The following is a 19,388-nucleotide window of genomic DNA, read 5'->3' on the forward strand; positions in this document are numbered from 1 at the left end:
AAAACTAATACATAAAAACTATGACTTACTCCACTTGCCTGAAAGACGTCTCCAAGGCCAGTGTGTGAAATTTACAAACAAAATTCCGTGCGGTCTGGGTTTTCCCCAAGCATTCCCCCAAAACCACTCTCTTCCTGAAAACCAGGGCACCCAGCTCAGCACCATCTTACTTGACATCCCACAGCACTGACCCTGCCCTCCTGCCCTCCCAGCTCTGACCAACCCCCCTGGCTCCGTTTTAGGGCTCCTCGCCCTGTGGGGACCCCGTAAGCACTAGGACTCCTTAGGGCTCCGTCCAAGGCCTCGTCTCCTCTCCATCTATACCCCCTGTGCATGCTCCTCCTTTCCTGGGGTGTCACTTACCATCTAGAAGCTGATGGCCCCCCAACTAGGTTGCACTGTGTTGTCCCAAATTCATGTCCACGTGGAACCTCGGGATGGGAGCACATTTGGAAATGGGGTCTCTGCAGACGGAATTAGGCAAAATGAAGTCACACTGGAGGAGGGTGGGGCCTAAAGCCAATGACCGGCGCCCTTATAAGAGGACCGTGTGAGGACACCAGGGAGGAGGACACGGGCCCTGGGGAGGCAGGGGGCGGATGACGCAGCTGCCAGCTACGGACCACCAGGATTACTGGAAACTGCCACAGCTGGAAGAGGCAGGCGTGACTCTTTCCTTGCACCTGTCCGACTTCTGTGGGGGAAAATCACTTTCTGTTGTTTAAGGCACCCAGTTTGTGTCATTTGTTATGGCAGCCCCAGGACAATGTCTCCCATCACGACCTGTCTCCTGAACTTCACACCTGTATTCTCACCTGCCTGCCCGGCAGCTCCTCTCTCGTGAGATCTGTTCCCACTTTGGACCCCTCAGCTGGGGGACTGCACCCTGGCTGCCCAAGTGAGAGCCCAGCGGTCACCCGGGATCCTCCCGACCGCACCCTGCCACCCAGTGACTCCACCTTCTCACTTGTTTCTGGACACGGAACAGATGCAACCAAGGGCGGCCCTGCAAACGTGACGGGGCCTTGGCTGCGCGAAGAAGCAAAACCCAGCTATGAAGGCATTCCTGCAGACGGCGCAGCCAGGGCTGCGGCTGCTGAACTCGGGCTTAAGGAGGGAACTGTCTTTACCCAGGGAGGTGCAGTAGAAGGGCCCGGGGAACGAGTGTCTTCATGTCTGCAACTTACTTTCACGTGGTTCAGTAAAGGGGAGTCTGTCTGTCTTGCTGTCCATCTAATGAGAGAAAACAAAGGGAAATGCATGAATGACTGTTGAACCAAGGTGGACACAGTGTTCACCAGCCGTTCCTCCAACTTTTGAGCAGGTGGAGAGCTTTCTAACAAGAAGTTTGGGGAGGACTCTTCTGACCCACCCATCCTCCCGGGCCCACTGCTGCCCGGCCCCAGGCTCCACCGCCCTCTCCCGCCTCCGTCACCTGCCACCTCTGCTCCAGCCTCCCAGCGGGCTTCCTGGCACCATGACTGCTCCCTCTCAGCTCCCACCCACTGCAAACCATCGCCCACCCTGCAGCCAGGCCGCTCTCTCCAAAGCAGAAACTTACCACGAGCAGCCTGCTCTCGGGACAAAGTCCACAGGCCTCAGTGGCCTCCGAGGTGCTGTGGGCCCTCCCGGCCGCTCTCCCCTCCGCACCAGGGTGAACGCTCCATCTGCGTCCCATCCGCTTCCCCTCCCACCTCCTCTCCTTTACAGGGACGCCCTTCCTTCCCATCCTCACCTGCGTCTTCTGCCCTCAGGCCTCAACTTGGAAGCTTCTTTTCTGCAAGTCGCATGCCTGCACCCTGCGCTCTGGGTGCACGTCTGCCCCGGGCGCACCTCTGCTCCGGGCGCACGTCTGCTCTGGGCGCACGTCTGCTCTAGGTGCACCTCTGCCCTGGGTGCACCTCTGCCCCGGGCGCACGTCTGCTCGGGGCGCACGTCTGCTCTGGGCGCACCTCTGCTCCGGGCGCACGTCTGCTCTGGGCGCACGTCTGCTCTAGGTGCACCTCTGCCCTGGGCGCACGTCTGCTCTGGGTGCACCTCTGCCCCGGGCGCACCTCTGCCCCGGGCGCACGTCTGCTCGGGGCGCACGTCTGCCCCGGGCGCACGTCTGCTCGGGGCACACGTCTGCTCGGGGCGCACCTCTGCTCGGGGTGCACGTCTGCCCCGGGCGCACCTCTGCCCCCGGCGCACGTCTGCTCGGGGCGCACCTCTGCTCGGGGCGCACGTCTGCTCGGGGCGCACCTCTGCTCGGGGCGCACGTCTGCCCCGGGCGCACCTCTGCCCCCGGCGCACGTCTGCTCGGGGCGCACCTCTGCTCGGGGCGCACCTCTGCTCGGGGCGCACCTCTGCTCGGGGCGCACGTCTGCTCGGGGCGCACCTCTGCTCGGGGCGCACCTCTGCTCGGGGCGCACGTCTGCTCGGGGCGCACCTCTGCCCCCGGCGCACCTCTGCTCGGGGCGCACCTCTGCTCGGGGCGCACGTCTGCTCGGGGCGCACCTCTGCTCGGGGCGCACGTCTGCTCGGGGCGCACCTCTGCTCGGGGCGCACGTCTGCCCCGGGCGCACCTCTGCCCCCGGCGCACGTCTGCTCGGGGCGCACCTCTGCTCGGGGCGCACCTCTGCTCGGGGCGCACCTCTGCTCGGGGCGCACGTCTGCTCGGGGCGCACCTCTGCTCGGGGCGCACCTCTGCTCGGGGCGCACGTCTGCTCGGGGCGCACCTCTGCCCCCGGCGCACCTCTGCTCGGGGCGCACCTCTGCTCGGGGCGCACGTCTGCTCGGGGCGCACCTCTGCTCGGGGCGCACGTCTGCTCGGGGCGCACCTCTGCTCGGGGCGCACGTCTGCCCCGGGCGCACCTCTGCCCCCGGCGCACGTCTGCTCGGGGCACACGTCTGCTCTGGGCGCACCTCTGCCCCGGGCGCACGTCTGCTCGGGGCACACGTCTGCTCTGGGCGCACGTCTGCTCGGGGCACACGTCTGCTCGGGGCGCACCTCTGCTCGGGGCGCACGTCTGCCCCGGGCGCACCTCTGCCCCCGGCGCACGTCTGCTTGGGGCGCACGTCTGCTCTGGGCGCACCTCTGCCCCGGGCGCACCTCTGCCCTGGGTGCACGTCTGCTCTGGGCGCACGTCTGCCCTGGGCGCACCTCTGCTCTGTGCATGAGCCGCGAAGCTCGGATGCTGGCAGTCAAGCCTGTCTGGCGGCGTCCGGCCCCCACCCGAGTTATCCCCACCCACGCAGGAGGGACTGGGACCGTGTCGTCAGGACCTCCTACCACCTGGAGAGGATCCGGCACACCGCGGGCACGCAGCCAGTGACTGGGGAGGGGCGGCTGTGTGGGGGCTGGGGACGCGGACGGACGGGTCCACGACGGGGGGCGGGCGGACGGCGGGTGGGCGGACGGGTAAATGCAGACACGGGTGGGGGGATAGGTGGAAGCACAGGAGGGTGGACGGGTGGCTGGCTGGCTGGGCGATGGGTGGATACGTGGAAGGGCAGGGGGGACATGTGTGGATGGTGGAGGATGGATGGTGGAGGATGGCGGGGGGGATACATGGACCGCCCGGGGCTGCACGACACAGCGCGCACCGAGGGCCGCGAGCACGTGGCCCGCCTTACGTGGCGGAGGCCTATTGGGGGGGCTGGGCGCAGCGCGTGGGGGAGGCTGCAGTTTAAGGAGCGCCTGCTCCTCGCTGGGCCCGGCCGGCGCTCTCCCTCCGCGACCTCCCTCCGTCCTGCTCGCTCGCAGCCCTTGCGCTGAGATACCGTCCCCTTTTCTAAGTCTTGTCTCATCGGTTAACATTATTTTAACAACAAAAATTAAATAAGCAACCGTTGCATTGGCTACAGCACTTACACGGTGCAAAGTACAGACAGTGAAGAACAATACGCTTCCCCACTGCCCCCCGGGCTACCGCACACGTGGCAGGAGCTCAGGAACACGCACCGAGCCACGTCACACGTGAAGAAACGGCTCAGCGTTTAGGAACACGCCCAACGCCTCACAGTCAGGACGTCAGCGTGCGTGGTCAGGGCGTCAGCGTGCGTGGTCAGGTCGTCAGCGTGCGTGGTCAGGGCGTCAGCGTGCGTGGTCAGGGCGTCAGCGTGCGTGGCCATGGCGTCAGCGTGCGTGGTCAGGTTGTCAGCGTGCGTGCTCAGGGTGTCAGCGTGCGTGCTCAGGGTGTCAGCGTGCGTGGTTAGGACGTCAGCGTGCGTGCTCAGGACGTCAGCGTGCGTGGTCAGGGCGTCAGAGTGCGTGGTCAGGGCGTCAGCGTGTGTGGTCAGGGCGTCAGCGTGTGTGGTCAGGGCGTCAGTGTGCGTGGTCAGGTCGTCAGAGTGTGTGGTCAGAGCGTTAGCGTGCGTGGTCAGGGTGTCAGCGTGCGTGATCAGGGCGTCAGAGTGCGTGTTTAGGACGTCAGCGTGCGTGCTCAGGACGTCAGCGTGCGTGCTAAGGGCGTCAGCATGTGTGGTCAGGGCGTCAGCGTGCGTGGTCAGGTCGTCAGAGTGCGTGGTCAGAGCGTCAGCGTGCGTGGTCAGGGCGTCAGAATGCGTGGTCAGAGCGTCAGTGTGCGTGGTCAGGGCGTCAGCGTGCGTGCTCAGGGCGTCGGCGTGCGTGCTCAGGCTCCTCCCACCACGACGTGCCCTGCCAGCCAGGCAGCAGGAGTGGGGTGAGGAGGGCCGGCACGGGTGGGCCGCTGGGGGTGGCCCGCGAGGCTCAGGGCCGGGAAAGTCATGGCACGTTCCGGGGGCGGGATGAATGCGGCCGCTGGGGAGGCCTGTGTCCGAGTGCGGGAGCGGATGTCGGCATCGCGGCCTGCGCGGGGCTGAGGAGCAGGCCCTGGCCGGCGGGCGGAGGGGCAGGGCCGCTGTGGCCTCAGGGCTGGAGGCCGGGGCTGCGGAGGCTGGAGGCTGCGCCGCCCCGCCTGGCCTTCCCCAGCGGCTGTCGCCTCCAGGCCGCCGGAGGGGCCCCGCGCGCTGTCCCCGGGCCCCGCGGGCTGAGCAGCTGGACCCCACAGGTGCGGCGTCGCCCGCGGGGCGTCCGGCCAGGGCCCTCCCGCGAGTCCGGGGCCCACGCAGCGCCGAGCGGGGGAGAAGGGCCTGCCTCAGTGACGGTGTTTCCGTGCGTGCTCGGCGCGTGGGAGCCGGCGAAGTCCCAGGGCTCAGGCTCCCACGGGAGCAGCGTGTCTCCCCCACGAACGCGGGTGGAGCGCGGCCTGTCGGGCGGCGGGGGCCCCGTGACCCGGCTCCGCCCGCTCGTGGCGCCGTCGCACGTGCCTCCCGGCGGGAAGGAGGCCGCTGGCCGCACAGCCTCCCCGCCCTCAGGGGTCCCGGGGCCACGTGCGCCCCGCACCCCGTGGTCGGGAGGCGCGGCCGGGACCCCGCGGGCGCTGTCCTCTCCCGGTGGAGCCGCCGGCCTCGCGTGTGACCGTCGGGAGCGGCCGTCGCCGGGGGCAGCGCTGGGGACGTGGAGGCTCCGGAGACGCGGGGCCGCCGAGCGAAGCCCGCGGGTGACCCTGGGCGAGCAGAGCGCCGACGGGGCGTCCACGCGGCGAGGGCTCCGTGCCCGCCGCCCCCAGCGCGCCCCCCGCACCGTGACCCTGTCCCCGTCCGTCCCCGTTGTGCGGCGACCGGGAGCTGCCAGCTGCCCCAGGGGCCCGGCTCATAACCGGCTGAGCAGGTCACGCGGAGTCCGGCCGATTCCCGCTCCTTCACGGGCGTCCTCGGGGCGGGCACGTGGGGGCCAGCCCGCTGGGTGCCGGGTGCCGGGTGCGGGTGGGTGGTGAGCGGAGCGCGTTCAGCTCGTGCCCCGCGTGCCCCGCAGGAGCCTCCTGGGCGGGGGCGCAGGCGGTCGGAGCTCCGGCCCCTGACTCCGAGGCTGCGGGTTCATTCCCACGTGGGCCAGCGGGCTCTGGGCCACACGGTTGTCAGTTCAACTCCTTTGACTCCCACAAGGGATGGTGGGCAGCGCCCCCTGCAACTAAGACTGAAAGGACAACAACGTGACTTGGAAAAAGTCCTGGAAGTGCACAGTGTTCCCCAATAAAGTCCTGTTCTCCTTCCCCAGTAAAAAATCTTTATAAAAAAGTCTCACGGGACAACACCCCCTCCCTCCAGCAGGGAGCCCTGGGGGTGGGGGTGGGGCGCTCAATTTTCCCAAAATAAAAGGGCGTGGGCACCGGAAGCGGCTCTCCGCTCCACCGGACTCTCCGGGCGGGAAGCCAGCGGCCGGTTTGCCTCCATTGCCCGCGGCAGAGCCTGTGAGCAGCGCACAGGCCTCAGTCAGCTCCGGGGGTCGTTCCTGCGCTGCCCCGAGACGCCCGGCCCCCGCGTGCTGCCCGTGACCGCCCGCCTGCGCCGAGACGGGACAGAGGCCGTGGGAGCCTTCCCGGGAGCCCCGCACAGGGCGCGCGTGGGCCCGTCCAGGAGCAGGGACTCTGCGGGTCGCCCGCTCAGTCTGGCCGCGACGGAAGGCGTCGTCCTCCCTCCTCCCGCGAAGCCCCGCCAGTGGCCAAACGCCCGCACCGTGTGTTCTTCCCTGTCCGACGGGACAACAGCCTCCCTCAGCCGCAGTGCAAGCTTCGGGGAGGCTCACGCAAAGCACTTGGACAGAAACGAAGCTGCTCTTATCAAACACCACATTCTTCCTAAGTGACAACACGTACGACACCAGGCTTTGCCTCCTAACTGAGCCCCAAACTTAAAGCACAACCCTTGTTTCGTTCCCTCATTTTACAATGAATGAGTCCATTCACTACATCTCTAATAAAATGAACCACACACTTAATCATGTCATCATCCTGTTTAAAACATGGTGCTGGGCCTTTTTGTCTGGAAGATAAAATCCAGGCCTTTCCTTTACCTTCAGGCTGCAAACATTCTCCCGAACCTGCCGGGAACCAGCCCCACTAATCTGCTTCCTGCCTCCCCAACCAGCCCTCTAACTTTATGCCTCCTGGCCTGTGCACTTGCTGTTTTCTGTGTCTGAACTGTTTGCCACCTGGTGAACTCCTACTTACCCTATGAAACCCAATTCAAAGGGCCCCTTCTCTGAAACACTATTAAGTGTCCTGGAAAACACATGGGCCCTGTAGTCATGAAGCTTGGGTTCCAGTCCTAGCGCCACCTTGTGACTTGACAAATCACTTCTGCTCTCAGTCCCTTCCCTTGTAATTGTTTCCATTTCTCCAGTGAGACCTGAACTCCTGAGTGTCATGTACCCATTTTACTCATCCCCAGTGCCTTCCTCCCGAATGCCTACGGAAGTTATTATCCCAGGATAATAATAAAGCAGCAACTAATTTTGCTGGGACTCAAGTTTTGCATTGGCCTTGTCTCACGGCAGCCCTAGGAAGGTGGGGCACCCCCAACTTTACTCAGGAAATAGAGAGTTGGGGGTGTTCAATACCAGTAAGCAGTGAGTGCTTAGGAGCCAGGCGTCCCTCCCTCAGAATGGGTCCCGGCACTGGGTGCACAGGGCTCTAGGGACTCGGGGTGTCACACATAGTCCCAGGCCGTCCTCCTCAGGAGGCTGTGAGCACTGCGCCTGCTGCCTTCCAGAGCCCAGACAGGGAACGAGGAAGGTCAATCACCCCCCCTCCGTTTATTTTACAAACTGGATGGCAGAGCCTCTTAGATTAACCTGAAAACAGAAACAAAACCCCAAAACACGAAAAGTTACTCCCAGCCTGGAGGAAGGTGGGTTTTAAATCTAGGGCTCAGCTATCGCATCCAAACATTCCATTCGCCCTGGTGGTGACTACCCGCCTTCTTGGGGAAACACCCTCCCTGTCCCCTAAGCTCTGAGTTTGCAGTGTGTGTGTGTGTGTGTGTGTGTGTGTCTGGATTGTCATCTGGGGGCCAGAACCCCACGAGGCCACTGGGAGACTCTGCCACGTCCACATGAAAGACAGTCAAGATGGTCCCAGCCTGTCCTAAGCAATTAGGTTGGGAGGAACGGGCAATTAGTGACACTTAACAGTTGGGATGGGAGTCATCCTGCCCAGGGCGGGCAGGGTGGGGCAATGCCAGGGCTCCACCCAGGACTGACTCACACTCTCTGGGGGCGGGGCCTGGGCTTCTGCAGTTTGAACGCGTTTCCAGAGGCTTCTTCCTCGGGGGCACGGTGCTCTGATTCTCCCCCTGGCCAGCTTGCACCCACTCTGTTATCATTCCAGCCCTCAGCCCTGTGGACACACCTCCTTGCCCACTGGACACCTTCCACGGCCTCTGAGGCCCCCCCATTCACGGTCATCAGAACCGAGCATACCTTTGTGGGCTGTCCCTGCCCACACCCAGCCCATTGGGTCCCCTTCTCAGGGTGCCACCTCTCATGGCACCTCCCAGCGCTGCCCCCTCTTTCTTGCCCCACGTGCAGGTCAGGCCCCAAATACCCTGGAATCTATTCCTGCTGTTTCTGGCATCACCACACACCATCCCAAGCCAGCTGCCACCGTCCCCTACCCTCTCCCCCAGCCCGTCTGCACCCTCGCCCACTAGTCCGTCCACCTCAGCCTGAGCAGCACCAGTCTGATGTCAGCCTCCACTCTCTGCCTGGACCTCTTCAGGGCCCTCCCCTTGCTCCTGGGACAAAATCACAGTCAGGACAGTTTCCAGCTGCAAAACAAAGAAAACAAACTGCAGCCAAGGTTGGTGTGGTTGGCGCAGCAAAGCAAGCTGTTCAAAGACAGCGGGTGGCTTTTGTGGGAGTCAGGGGGACAAGTGCCCCAGGACTTGTGCACAGGGGCTCCAGGGAACCGTCAAGTTGGCAGTGCCACCAAAAGCCACAAGACAGCTGCTGTGCTGCTCTAGCCCATGCAATGGGCTCGCTTGTGTCACCAGCGTGTGACTCAATGAATGCCCCGTCGGGTCCTGGGCCAACTCTGAGCTGCTGGGAGGCAGAGGCTGGGCAGGTGCCTCCGCTCGAGGATGTCTCTCAGGTACGTGTCGGCGCAGTGACAGGGAGCCTGGAGGCAGAGAGAGTCGATTCAGCCGTCACGATGGCCATCGCTGGGCTCTGCTATCGGCTACACAAATGTCATTGTGAACGTGAGGTAGTGCCAGGAACGAGAGGCAGACACGTCTTCACTTGTGTCCTTACCGTTGCTCTATGAGCAACTCACCGAATCCTCATGGCACCCTGGGGGGGGGGCAGAAGAATCCATTTGCGGACGAGTTCCGTTGCCAAGGTCACGTAGCTGCCAAGTGGCAGAGCTGGGATTTGAACCTGGGCGGTCGGCTCCAGAGCCAGCCCTCTGGGATGCCTCGCCCTTGGTGGCACTGTTCACTGTACCTGTTAGACCTGCCGACTGCTACCCTGTCACTACAGGGCCCCTTTCTTGGTCACCCGAACTTGGATCTTTGCTGGAAAGGATGAGTTGGTCTCCCAGTCTTGACAATCCTCATACGCTGATTTTCCCCCCCTGGTCTTTGGTTTATGACCTGGACTACAGACACCATCAGTGGGGTCAGATGACAGAAGCCCCATTTCGTGCCAACAGGACTGGGTGGGCAGCCTGGGTCACACGCTCCCACGTGAGAGGTCCCGGGCGGGCTCCCCTGGCGACACCCAGGGCCTCAGGTCTCCGGGAACGATCACATGATCTGAGAGCTTATATGCTGGCAGGCTTACCAGGTGTAAAGGCAAGGCACAGAAAACACGCAGTGACTTAGGAATAAACAATGACATTTAGTGACTACCGTGTGCCACTCTCAAGACACCACACATCTCCCTGAACCTCTCAGCAACCCTGGGAGAGGGAGGGTCCTACGAGGTGAGACAGGGAGGCTGTGGAGGCGAGGCTCCATTGTGGGGTCCCCCCCCAGAGGAGGTGAAGTGGGCCGCCCCAGGCCGAGCGCTTTGCTAAGAATCTCCTGAACGAAAGCTCGGGCGGGTGGATGAATGGAGCGTACAGCTCAGAGTGACCAGAGCTAAGAGGGCTGTCCGTTGCACAGGGTGAGGCCCTGCCTGGGGAGGGGGACCCATGGCGACCTGTGGCTGGGGGCGCCTCCCTGGCTGACCTGCTGGGACCAGGGGCTGTGTCTCGGTTACCGCAGGGCACTCTGGCTGGGGACACTGGGGTATGGGCCACCCTGACACGAACTGCACAGCCTGATGGGCTGGAGCCCAGGGAAAGCGAAGCCCACTGGGGAACCCAAACCCCTCAGATGACACTTTCTTGCCTGCAGGTAACTCCGGTCCCCACAGGAGCCCTGGGCCCGGCCCTTATTGTTGCAGTTTCTTCATTCATTCGCTCAGCAAACCCACAGTCAGCTGGGACTCCCAAAGCCGCTGGATGGACCGCGCTGGAAGCAGCAGTAAAGAGGAGGCCGGGGTGGGGGTGGGGGAATCACTGTGAGCTGCTCCCCCAACTAGATTGAACCAGCTAACCAGCTACTTGACTCGGAGCTGATGGGGCCTGGAGAAACATACTTAAATAAATCAAAGTTTAAAACAAAAAAGAGGAAGCCAGGGCTGGGGGCCCTCAGGGTGTGAGCCTGCGGGAGGGGGGGGCAGGAGGGACGGGGGCGGGGGCCTGCTGCGGGTGGTGGGGTAGGGGGTCGGGCAAGGCTGCCCTCAGACTGGGGTGGAGGGCCAAGAAGCCGCTTGGGCAGGCTGCTGGGCACCCCTCCTGGGCCTCATGAAGCTGTGGGTCAGGGCTGACGCTGAGGGGCCTGGGCGCCCTGGGAACCCGGTCTCTCCAGCCAGAGATCCCTCTGGGAGAGGCACACTGCCCCAGCCTCCCAGTAACGAGCAGAGCTTTGCTTGCGTTACTTCCACGCACACAAACGTAAGGCCCGATATAAGCTTACACTTGTAGGCCTTGTAAACTGTAAATCATCGTGAACGTACAAAAGAGGGAGACACGCCTGCAAAACGGATACGACTCAGATTAATAACGTAATCAAACAGTTTAGTGTGAAGGATGGTTTTTTAATGGGGGTAAGACATATGTAAGATTTACCCTTTTTACCATTTTCGTGTCACTGAGCACATTCAGTGTCGTGTGACCACCTCCCCACACAATAGCTCTGTCCCAGCAAACGTGATGATGACGTCATGTGTCTACTCTGTCATCAGGCAGGTTTGGGAGGCTGGGAGGTCGGGAGGCTGTGTACCCGCCTGGAGCCTGGGGTGACTCAAATGGCCCACATTTTTCTATTCAACCCTTACCAGGAAAGCTGTACGCACGTCACATGGCTCTCACTCCATGATGACCCCATTCACCCACTGAATAGGCCTCTGTTCCTTGGTGACAATTAACGTGATTGGAATACACGTGTGACTCTTGCCACAGTGTCTTTAGTCAGACTTAAAAGCTGAGAGCTTCTTTGATGAAAACGGCTTTCAACTGCAAATTTTCCTGTAGAAGACACATTCTTCCTTTGTACTAGCAGACGGACGGTGACAGGCCATTTTCACAGAAGCACACGCAACCCCGGCACGATCGCCTGGCCAGTTTCAGACGCAAGGCACACAGTGATCCCGCGGTTAGAAAGCAGTCAGCAAGACAACTCAGAGTAGTTATCGTGGAAATAAAAACACAACCCCCCAAAATATGTAGAACTTGTCGTTTCTAAGAATCCAGTAGGGGTCTGCAGATGGGGGATGGGAGGAGCAGGGACGAGCAGAGCTGAAGGGAGAAGGGGTGAGGCTCACTGGGGGGGAGGAGAAGGGAGGGGAAGGAGACATGCTGTGATGTAACCAAGGAGCTGGTGCGTTGAGCCCCAGGCAGGAGGGGCCAGGCAGGGAACTGGGCAGGGATGCCTGCCCCTCAGTGCCCACATCCTAACCTCCAGAACCAGTGAGCTTGTTTCCTTGCGTAGCAAAAGGTGTTGCCCCTCAGTGCTGACAATACGGGTCTAGGTGCCTCGGGGCGACGTGAGAGGTACCAGGGACCTGAAAGAGGGGGCCCGAGGATCTGTGCTCCCTGGTGTCTCAGAGAGGAGGGATGTGGATGGGTCCTGGGAGAGGCTGTGCGGGAGTGGCCGGGCAGGCGGGGGAGGAAAACCGGGAGAGAATTTCATGGAGAGAACGGTCAAGAGGTGTCCAAGGCCCCGAGGTCAAAGAGAAAGGTCAGGAGGTACCTTGTTCAAGGCCCCGAGGTCAAAGAGAAAGGTCAAGAGGTGTCCAAGGCCCTGAGGTCAAAGGGAAAGGTCAAGAGGTGTCCATGTCCAAGGCCCTAAGGTCAAAGAGGAAGGTCAGGAGGTGTCCAAGGCCCCGAGGTCAAAGAGAAAGGTCAGATGTCCAAGGCCCAGAGGTCAAGAGAAAGGTCAAGAGGGGTCCAAGGCCCCGAGGCCAAAGAGAAAGGTTAGGAGGTGTCCAAGGCCCCGAGGTCAAAAAGAAAGGTCAGGAGGTGTCCAAGGCCCTGAGGTCAAAGAGAAAGGTCGAGAGGTGTCCAAGGCCCTGAGGTCAAAGAGAGGTCAGGAGGTGTCCAAGGCCCCGAGGTCAAAGAGAAAGGTCAGATGTCCAAGGCCCAGAGGTCAAGAGAAAGGTCAAGAGGGGTCCAAGGCCCCGAGGCCAAAGAGAAAGGTTAGGAGGTGTCCAAGGCCCCGAGGTCAAAAAGAAAGGTCAGGAGGTGTCCAAGGCCCTGAGGTCAAAGAGAAAGGTCGAGAGGTGTCCAAGGCCCTGAGGTCAAAGAGAGGTCAGGAGGTGTCCAAGGCCCAGAGGTCAAGAGAAAGGTCAAGAGGGGTCCAAAGCCCCGAGGTCAGAGAAAGGTCAAGAGGCGTCCAAGGCCCTGAGGTCAAAGAGAAAGGTCAAGAGGTGTCCAAGGCCCCGAGGTTGAATAAGACAGAACAAACATGTGTGCAATGGGCTTGGCCACCTGCAACCTCAGCTAGTGCAGACTGGGGGGTGGTGGTGATGGGGGTGCTTGGAAGGAAGAGGCAGTGGGTGCAGAAGGGTGAGTGAGTGGGGAGAGCATGGGACGGAGAGGCCCTGCCCTGACCCCACGCCCCCAGTGCTCAGCGTCCCTGCAGAGCCCCGTGTGCGCGTGTCCAGGGAGCGGGGCTGGAGAGCGTGGGGCGGGGTGTGAAACTGGGTAACTTGTGGGGGGCAGAAGGCAGGGGGGCTGACCCTTTGGTTCAGGAAACACTTCATCAAATTCCTCTTTATTGGCCCGAAATCTGCAAAACACTCTTTCTCAGAGGAAAAGGGATTAAGAGCAAAATGCGGCCCTTAACTCTACCTTTCAAGTAAATCACATGACTTGTCGGCACCTTTACCAGAAACAAATTTTACATGATTGCAAAACAAACAAAAAACAAAAAGGAACAAGGATTTCATGTAAAGTTGCTATGAGAAATTCTTGGCCAAAACTTAGAGCAGCCCCTACTGAGGGTTGGTTAATTGATCCTGTCCTCGGGGCTTAGCGCCCATTACGTGTCAATCGTATCTGTCCCAGGAGAGGTTATGAAAAGCTCCAGAACACTGCCTTGAAGCAGTGGTAGGGAAATGCTGTGTGCAGGTCAGTTCAGAGGTGAGGGGAGGAAGGGACATCTCAGGACCACAGGCTCAAGCCTTCTGAGGCCACAGAGAGCAGCCTTCTGACAGACCTCGGGTGGCACTTCACTGCTTGCTGTTAAGGGACCTGAGAAGCCAGTTGCCACAGATTTGGGCACACACTTATAATGGCCCCTGTGCAAGGTGGCAGAGCCACAGGGAGTGGCCCAAGACTCGAACCCAGGTCAGACTCAAAAGCCACGTGCCCCACTGTTCTAGGGACACTCCCCGCGAAACAGTCCATGTTACAAAAAAACCCGTTATAAAAGATGTGGAAAGTGCAGAGTATAAATAACAACCGCCGTTAAGAAAGTGACGGTTTTCAAACGCTCGCTGTGTGTACTTCCACACCTAGTGCCCACATAAGCATTTGGGCTGTTGGTACACCCTATGTGCACATTTCATATGCGTTCCCTTGTTTCACAAAGCTGGGGACACTGCCTCCAGAGGCCAGGCTGCCTGGACAGATGCATGCGGCTATCCGGCTCCGACCCCCATCTCTGACCCCCGTCTCCTGGGGGCAGTTTCTCCTGCAAGTTGACCCCACACTCCGGCTTAAAGCTGGTGGCACTCCTCACCCCCTCCGGACCCTGGAAGTAGAGAGCTGCTGGGCCCAGCACAGGATGGGGGCACTTCCTCACTCGTCTCCTTTCCTGGGTCTTGTAACCCAAGGTCCAGGCTTGTGCCAGTGAGATGAGGTCACACGGCGGGTCACGGGAGGCTGCTCCCAGTCCCGGCTCCTCCCCACGCAGCACACGACAGCAGCTGCTCTCTGCAAGTCCTGGGATGGCAGTGCCTGGCCAGGCCGTGCCTCACCGCACGAGGGAGAGTGATGGGGTGCAGGGTGAGCAGGCACAGCTGGGGACCGAGCCCCGGCTAATTCTGGGCGTAGTGTTGTCAAAGCCTGCCAGAGCACCTGGTGTGATGGAGGGTCAGGGTCTCTCCAGCTATGCCCAGCACGCAGGGGGAGGTAGGGTGCTGTCAGGATGTTAGGTAATCCCAGTTTAGCAGCTTTTGCCATAAACCATAAGGGAATGGCAGACCTCTGAATTCTGCCACTGCTCAAAAAATATGGACGTTTCCCAGACCTACTTCACAAAGCCACCCATCCGCCAAGCCACTCACGTTTATCGATGGTGGGGAAGTGTCTCTCATCCACAGAACTAGCCCTGACCCGAGGCTTGAAGAGGCAGGTGCTTCTGGCCGGCGGGGGCCATGCAGTGCGTCGGGCCACAGCGTAGGGCCTGCAAGCGGCCCAGGGGCTTGGCACCGCCTCGAACCTGTGATGAACCGGTTAACACTGTGCTCCCAGCCAGGCTTTCGGGGTCTCCAGGACAGTGCCACCTCTGTCCCATGTGCTGCCACGGCCCCAGCTCCCAGCAGTTCCCAGCATCAGGAAGTTTATCTGCGAAGGTGCGGCGGGGCTCAAAGGCCAGCTCCACGGTTTCGCGGGGACGGTGCTGCTAGAATCTTAGCAACCCAAGGTCAAGGCAGTGTGGCAGGACATCCCAGCACATGTGGCTTTCCCAAGGCCACAGCTGGAAGGCCGGGAAAGGGGCAGCCACTTGGTTCCCTGCCTCTTGGTGGCCATGGCCCAAGCCGGCACAAGCTGCCCTGGCAGATGGGTGTGCTGAGGTCACCTCCCCCGCTGGAAGTCAGTGTGGCAGGCAGGCAACCCCGCCACCCATGATAAGCTGCACCAGAGACTGAAATCATCTGCCAGGGGACTTTTGAGAATATGTGCACTGGAACCATCGACGGGAATGGAAAATTCTGTAACACGGAGGATTGTGCTGGAGGCATTTGCTTTGCCAAGGTTACCTTAGAAGCTGGAAGGAAGGCTGCTTTTTCAAATTACAGGATTCAGCTACCGTGCCAATTCTGTTATCAAACAGAGTGTGATACAAAATAGGAACTGTGGAATCACAGGAATTATAGCACTTTCAGCAACTGACGCTCCAGAGGGCAATTCTGAGCATCTGATAGGCACTACTTTGGAGGAGACCTAACTCATGCAGGGCCAAGGGCTGGGGCATGGGCGTGGCAGGCCCCCAGAGCCAGGTCAGGGCACTTCTCACCCCGCGCCACGGGCCTTGGCCAACTGCGGCCTCTGGCCAACTGTGGGGGTGGCAGAACGACCCAGTGTCGGCTGTGGGGCCAGAGAGCGTTTGCTTCCAAGCCCAGCTCTGCTATTTGTATCCCAGTTTTCCTCCAGCTCCTTAACTGTGCTCTTTTCCTCCCCTGTAGAATTGTTAACGGTAAGAACTGCTAATTGTCACAGACCCCTTCTGCGTGCGGACATGGTTCTGAAATGTCCTCCTGTAGGAATTCATTTAACGGGCACACGACCATGAGGAATGAACGCAGGCATGTGCAGGATTCCCAAGCCCCGCCTGGCACGGAGAGTTGCTGCCTACATGCCACCTTTCACGGAGAAGTCAGGCTGGCCGAGAGCTGGGGTCCACACCCCAGGCTCACAAAGGACTGGCACCAGAAGGCACCCGGTCAACCTCAGTGGGCGGAACCAACATTCTGACTGCGCCGCTGCCCTCGGTCCCCCAGGAGAGCAGCCGGGTCATCAGACGGCGGTCGAGGAGGGCGCGTCTGAGGCCCATGACATCTGGGACAGACTGCCGCTCCCACTGTCCCCGTTGCCCTGCAGGGCCTGGGCCTGCTGACCCTCCTCCACGAGGTCTGCCACCAGGTTCAGCTGGCTCGCCCTGAGCGCCGCCACCAGGTATGACACCGTCGCGTCCTCCCGCTGGGCGTTCTTCCAGACTCGCAGAGACTCCCTCACCTGTTCTGTCAGGTTTCGGGGATACTTCACCTCGATGGCATCGATCTTGCTGTCTGACACTTTGAGCTGACGAGCCAGCCTTCTCCAGTCCTTCCCCACATGTTCAGAGACGATGTCAAATGCTGCTTGCAGGTCTGGGGATGGAAAGAACAAAATGATTTACCAGGTTTGGAGGCTCTCTAGGAGCCAGGTACCCCCATAGTCTCCGACGGGCTTCGGGCTTCACTCAGTGCTGACCGAAGTGCTGCATACACAGAGGTCCTTGCAGAGGCTGAAATCACCCATAGCAGAAGGGATGGGAGGTCACAGAAGGATCAAGAGTGGCCTCTAATCCTACCCCAGCCAACCCCAGCCCAAAATACTACCCAAGAGCTGGAGCCTGCTGAATGCTGAAGACTGACGGCTGCGGAGGGCTGTAGTGGGGGCTGGGAGTTGCCGGAGGGATACGGCTTGCTCCCCATGCCATCCTGAATGGTGGTCACTAAAAGGGTGCGTCCATGCCGAATCCTTGGACCGTGAATGTTAACTTACTTAGAAAAGGGTCTTTGAAGATGTGATTAAGCTGAGGATCTGGAGGTGAGATCATTCTGGATTATCCAGAGGGCCCCGAATCTAGTGAGAAGTGTCCTTAGGAGACAGACACGCAGAGGCCATGTGACCATGGAGACAGAAACTGGAGGGGTGGGCCACAGCCCAGGGACGCCTGGCACCCCAGAAGCCAGAAGAGCCTCCGGAAGGAGCGTGGCCCTGTGATACCTGGATTTCTGAAGGTGGTTCCAGAACAGTCAATCAACTTCCACTGCTTTTAGCCTCCAAGTCTGTGGATGGCAGCCCAGGAAGCTAACATACACCCGATTCTTATTTTGGAAGCTGCCCTGACTGACCAGCAGTCTTTGCCTCCTGGCTACCATGTCCTCATCTGCTAAAATCACCACTGAGATGAGCGATCTGGGCACTACAGACCATGAAAAGCTGTTTCTGGAATGCGGAGAAAGGACACGCTGCTTGGAGGTCTCCTGCTAACAACCCCCCGAGAGACATGTCAGCCTGGGTGCCATCCCCGCCAGTCCTGTGAGGTGGTCATTTGTTATTACGACCATCGGCACAGGTGAGGAAACCGAGGCATACAGCTGGGCACTGGCAGAGCAGGATGGCGAAACCCTGACAGTCTGATGCCAGAGCCCTTCTAACCACAAGGTGAAATTGTCTTCCGTAAAAGGGTGACACTCATTGCTCCTTATCAACCGCCACACACCTGCTGCTCACCTTCCGGTGTACTTTCCTGCAACATACAGTAACTACATAAATAAAACCACGCACAGACACACACACACACATCTAAACGGCTGTCTATAATTTGTGGACTGCCTTTTAAAAGTATGTTTTTATATCAGCGTTCTCCCTCAGTGAATTGCCTCGAAAGTGTGATTTTCCTAGTTCCGTCTATAGTTTGTGTAGCACCGTGTGTGTGTGTCAGGCAGCGCTGCGCTGTCCAGCTTGCCAGCAAGAAACACCGTACGGAGTGGCACCGTGTGCCCCGTTTATGTCCTCTTTGGTTCAGGGACTGCGTGTGCAGGGTGCCCCCAACGCGCTTCCTGGGAACACAGGGCTGTGGCCGGTGTGTGTCCTCGGGTGTCCCTCTTGGTCCTGGGAGGCTCTGCAAGCCCCAGGCAGGGGGGAAGCCGGTACAGAGTGGACGCGACGAGAGGGGCAGCTCAGCGGCGGGAACCGCCCACCCCAGGCTCCGCGGCCGGGCTTCAATCGGGCGCCGGTAGTTACTGACTGTGCGAGGCACGTGACGTCCCTCCGAGCCGCAGCCCGCTCGTCGTCAAGGCGGAAACGGCACCGGACAGCAGCGCTGAACTCGCGGGGTTAGTGTGCAAGTGCTCCGCACGGGGAGGGCGCAGCACGGCCCCGGGACGCTGTCACCGCCGGCCTCGGTCGGTGCAGGGAGGGCACGGGCACCCTCTTCTGCCCACCGCCCCCGCCCCCGCCCGGAGGCGTTTCCTGATCTACTTGTTGGGCGGGGGTGTCCATGTTCCGTAACGGAGGAGCCAGCCTTTCCGAGTTCTGACCCCCCCCCCCCCCCCCCCCCCCGCAAAGCGCAGGTCACCCGCCCGCCGGCTCGTTCCGGGGAAAGGCGCGCAGACGCCCCCCGCCCCCGGGCCGGCGCGCGTGCCCCCTCCCCCCCTCCCCTCCCCCCCGCCCGTGCCCCCTCCCCCCCGCCCTTCCCCCCCCGCTCGTGCCCCCTCCCCCCACCCTTTCCCCCTCCCCCCCTCCCCCCCGCCCCTCCCCCCGCCTGTGCCCCTCCCCCCCGCCCTTCCCCCCCCTCCCCCCGCCCTCCCCCCCGCCTCAAGCCCCGCCCGCGCGCACCTCGCTCCCCGGGGGCGGCCCGGCCCGCCGCGCCCGCCTCGAAGGCGTCCAGCAGGCGCAGCAGGTCCCGGCGCCGCAGGGCGGCCAGCAGCTCGCGCAGCAGCTCGGTGTGGTGCGCGTCCAGCTCCTTCTGCTCGAGCAGCGCGGAGAAGAGGTCCAGGCCGCTCTGCACGCGCTCCAGCTTCCTCTTGCTCACGTAGCGCTGGCACAGGAACTTGAGGTCGGTGAGCTCGCTGCTCGACAGGTCGGCCGACACCGAGTGCAGCAGCACCAGGAACGGGTCCATGGCGGCGGCGGCGGCAGCGGCGGCGGCGGCGGGACCCGGACCGAACCTTCCGCGCGCGTCCCCGCCCCGGCCCGCCGCCCGCTCAGCAGCCCGCGCCCGCGGGACCCCACAGCCTCGGCTTCCTCCTTATGCGCCCCGGACCTACGCCCCACTGCCGGAAGTCCGCTCAGGGGCCATTGGTCCGACATCTCGCGACTGCTCCGGGTCCCGCGCATGCGCTCCGAGACCGACCGTTGCCGTTTCCGCCCGGGAGGCGCGGAGCCGCCGCCAGGGGGCGCCTCACACAAGCTGGCGGCGCGGGGCTGGAACGGCCTCTGCGCCTGCGCCCTGCGCTCCCTCGTGGTGGGAACGTCTGGCCTTGCGGGGTCCCGAGATCCCTAAGCGCCCGCTGGGACTGCGGGCTTGCGTTTCCTGTGCCATGTTGCACAACGGATGTC

The 19,388-nt window shown here is 61.6% G+C and overlaps 1 protein-coding gene across 9 annotated transcripts in view; it reads right to left on the reverse strand.

Moving 5' to 3' along the window:
* Positions 1-19,167, reverse strand: part of FADD (Fas associated via death domain) — a 30,195-nt gene extending 11,028 nt beyond the window's left edge. For 6 of the 9 annotated variants that reach the window (XR_013994325.1, XR_013994326.1, XR_013994327.1 and 3 more), the window contains exons 1-4: positions 18,666-19,167; positions 14,621-16,426; positions 1,188-1,233; positions 364-464 (exon numbers count right to left, since the gene is read on the reverse strand). Coding sequence is in view for 1 of the 9 variants with exons in the window: in XM_081064408.1 (XP_080920534.1) it covers positions 16,074-16,426; positions 18,666-18,951 (639 nt within the window). In the remaining 8 variants the exon portion in view is untranslated. Of the gene's footprint in view, positions 1-363; positions 465-1,187; positions 1,234-5,646; positions 5,981-7,315; positions 8,611-10,906; positions 16,427-18,665 lie in introns of those variants that run through there. The other 3 variants (XR_013994331.1, XR_013994332.1, XM_081064408.1) reach the window with 3 other exon arrangements.
* Between the last annotated feature and the right edge of the window lie 221 nt (positions 19,168-19,388).

The sequence above is a fragment of the Rhinolophus hipposideros genome (assembly GCF_964194185.1).
Source record: "Rhinolophus hipposideros genome assembly, chromosome: 10".
NCBI classification, from domain to species: Eukaryota; Metazoa; Chordata; class Mammalia; order Chiroptera; family Rhinolophidae; genus Rhinolophus; species Rhinolophus hipposideros.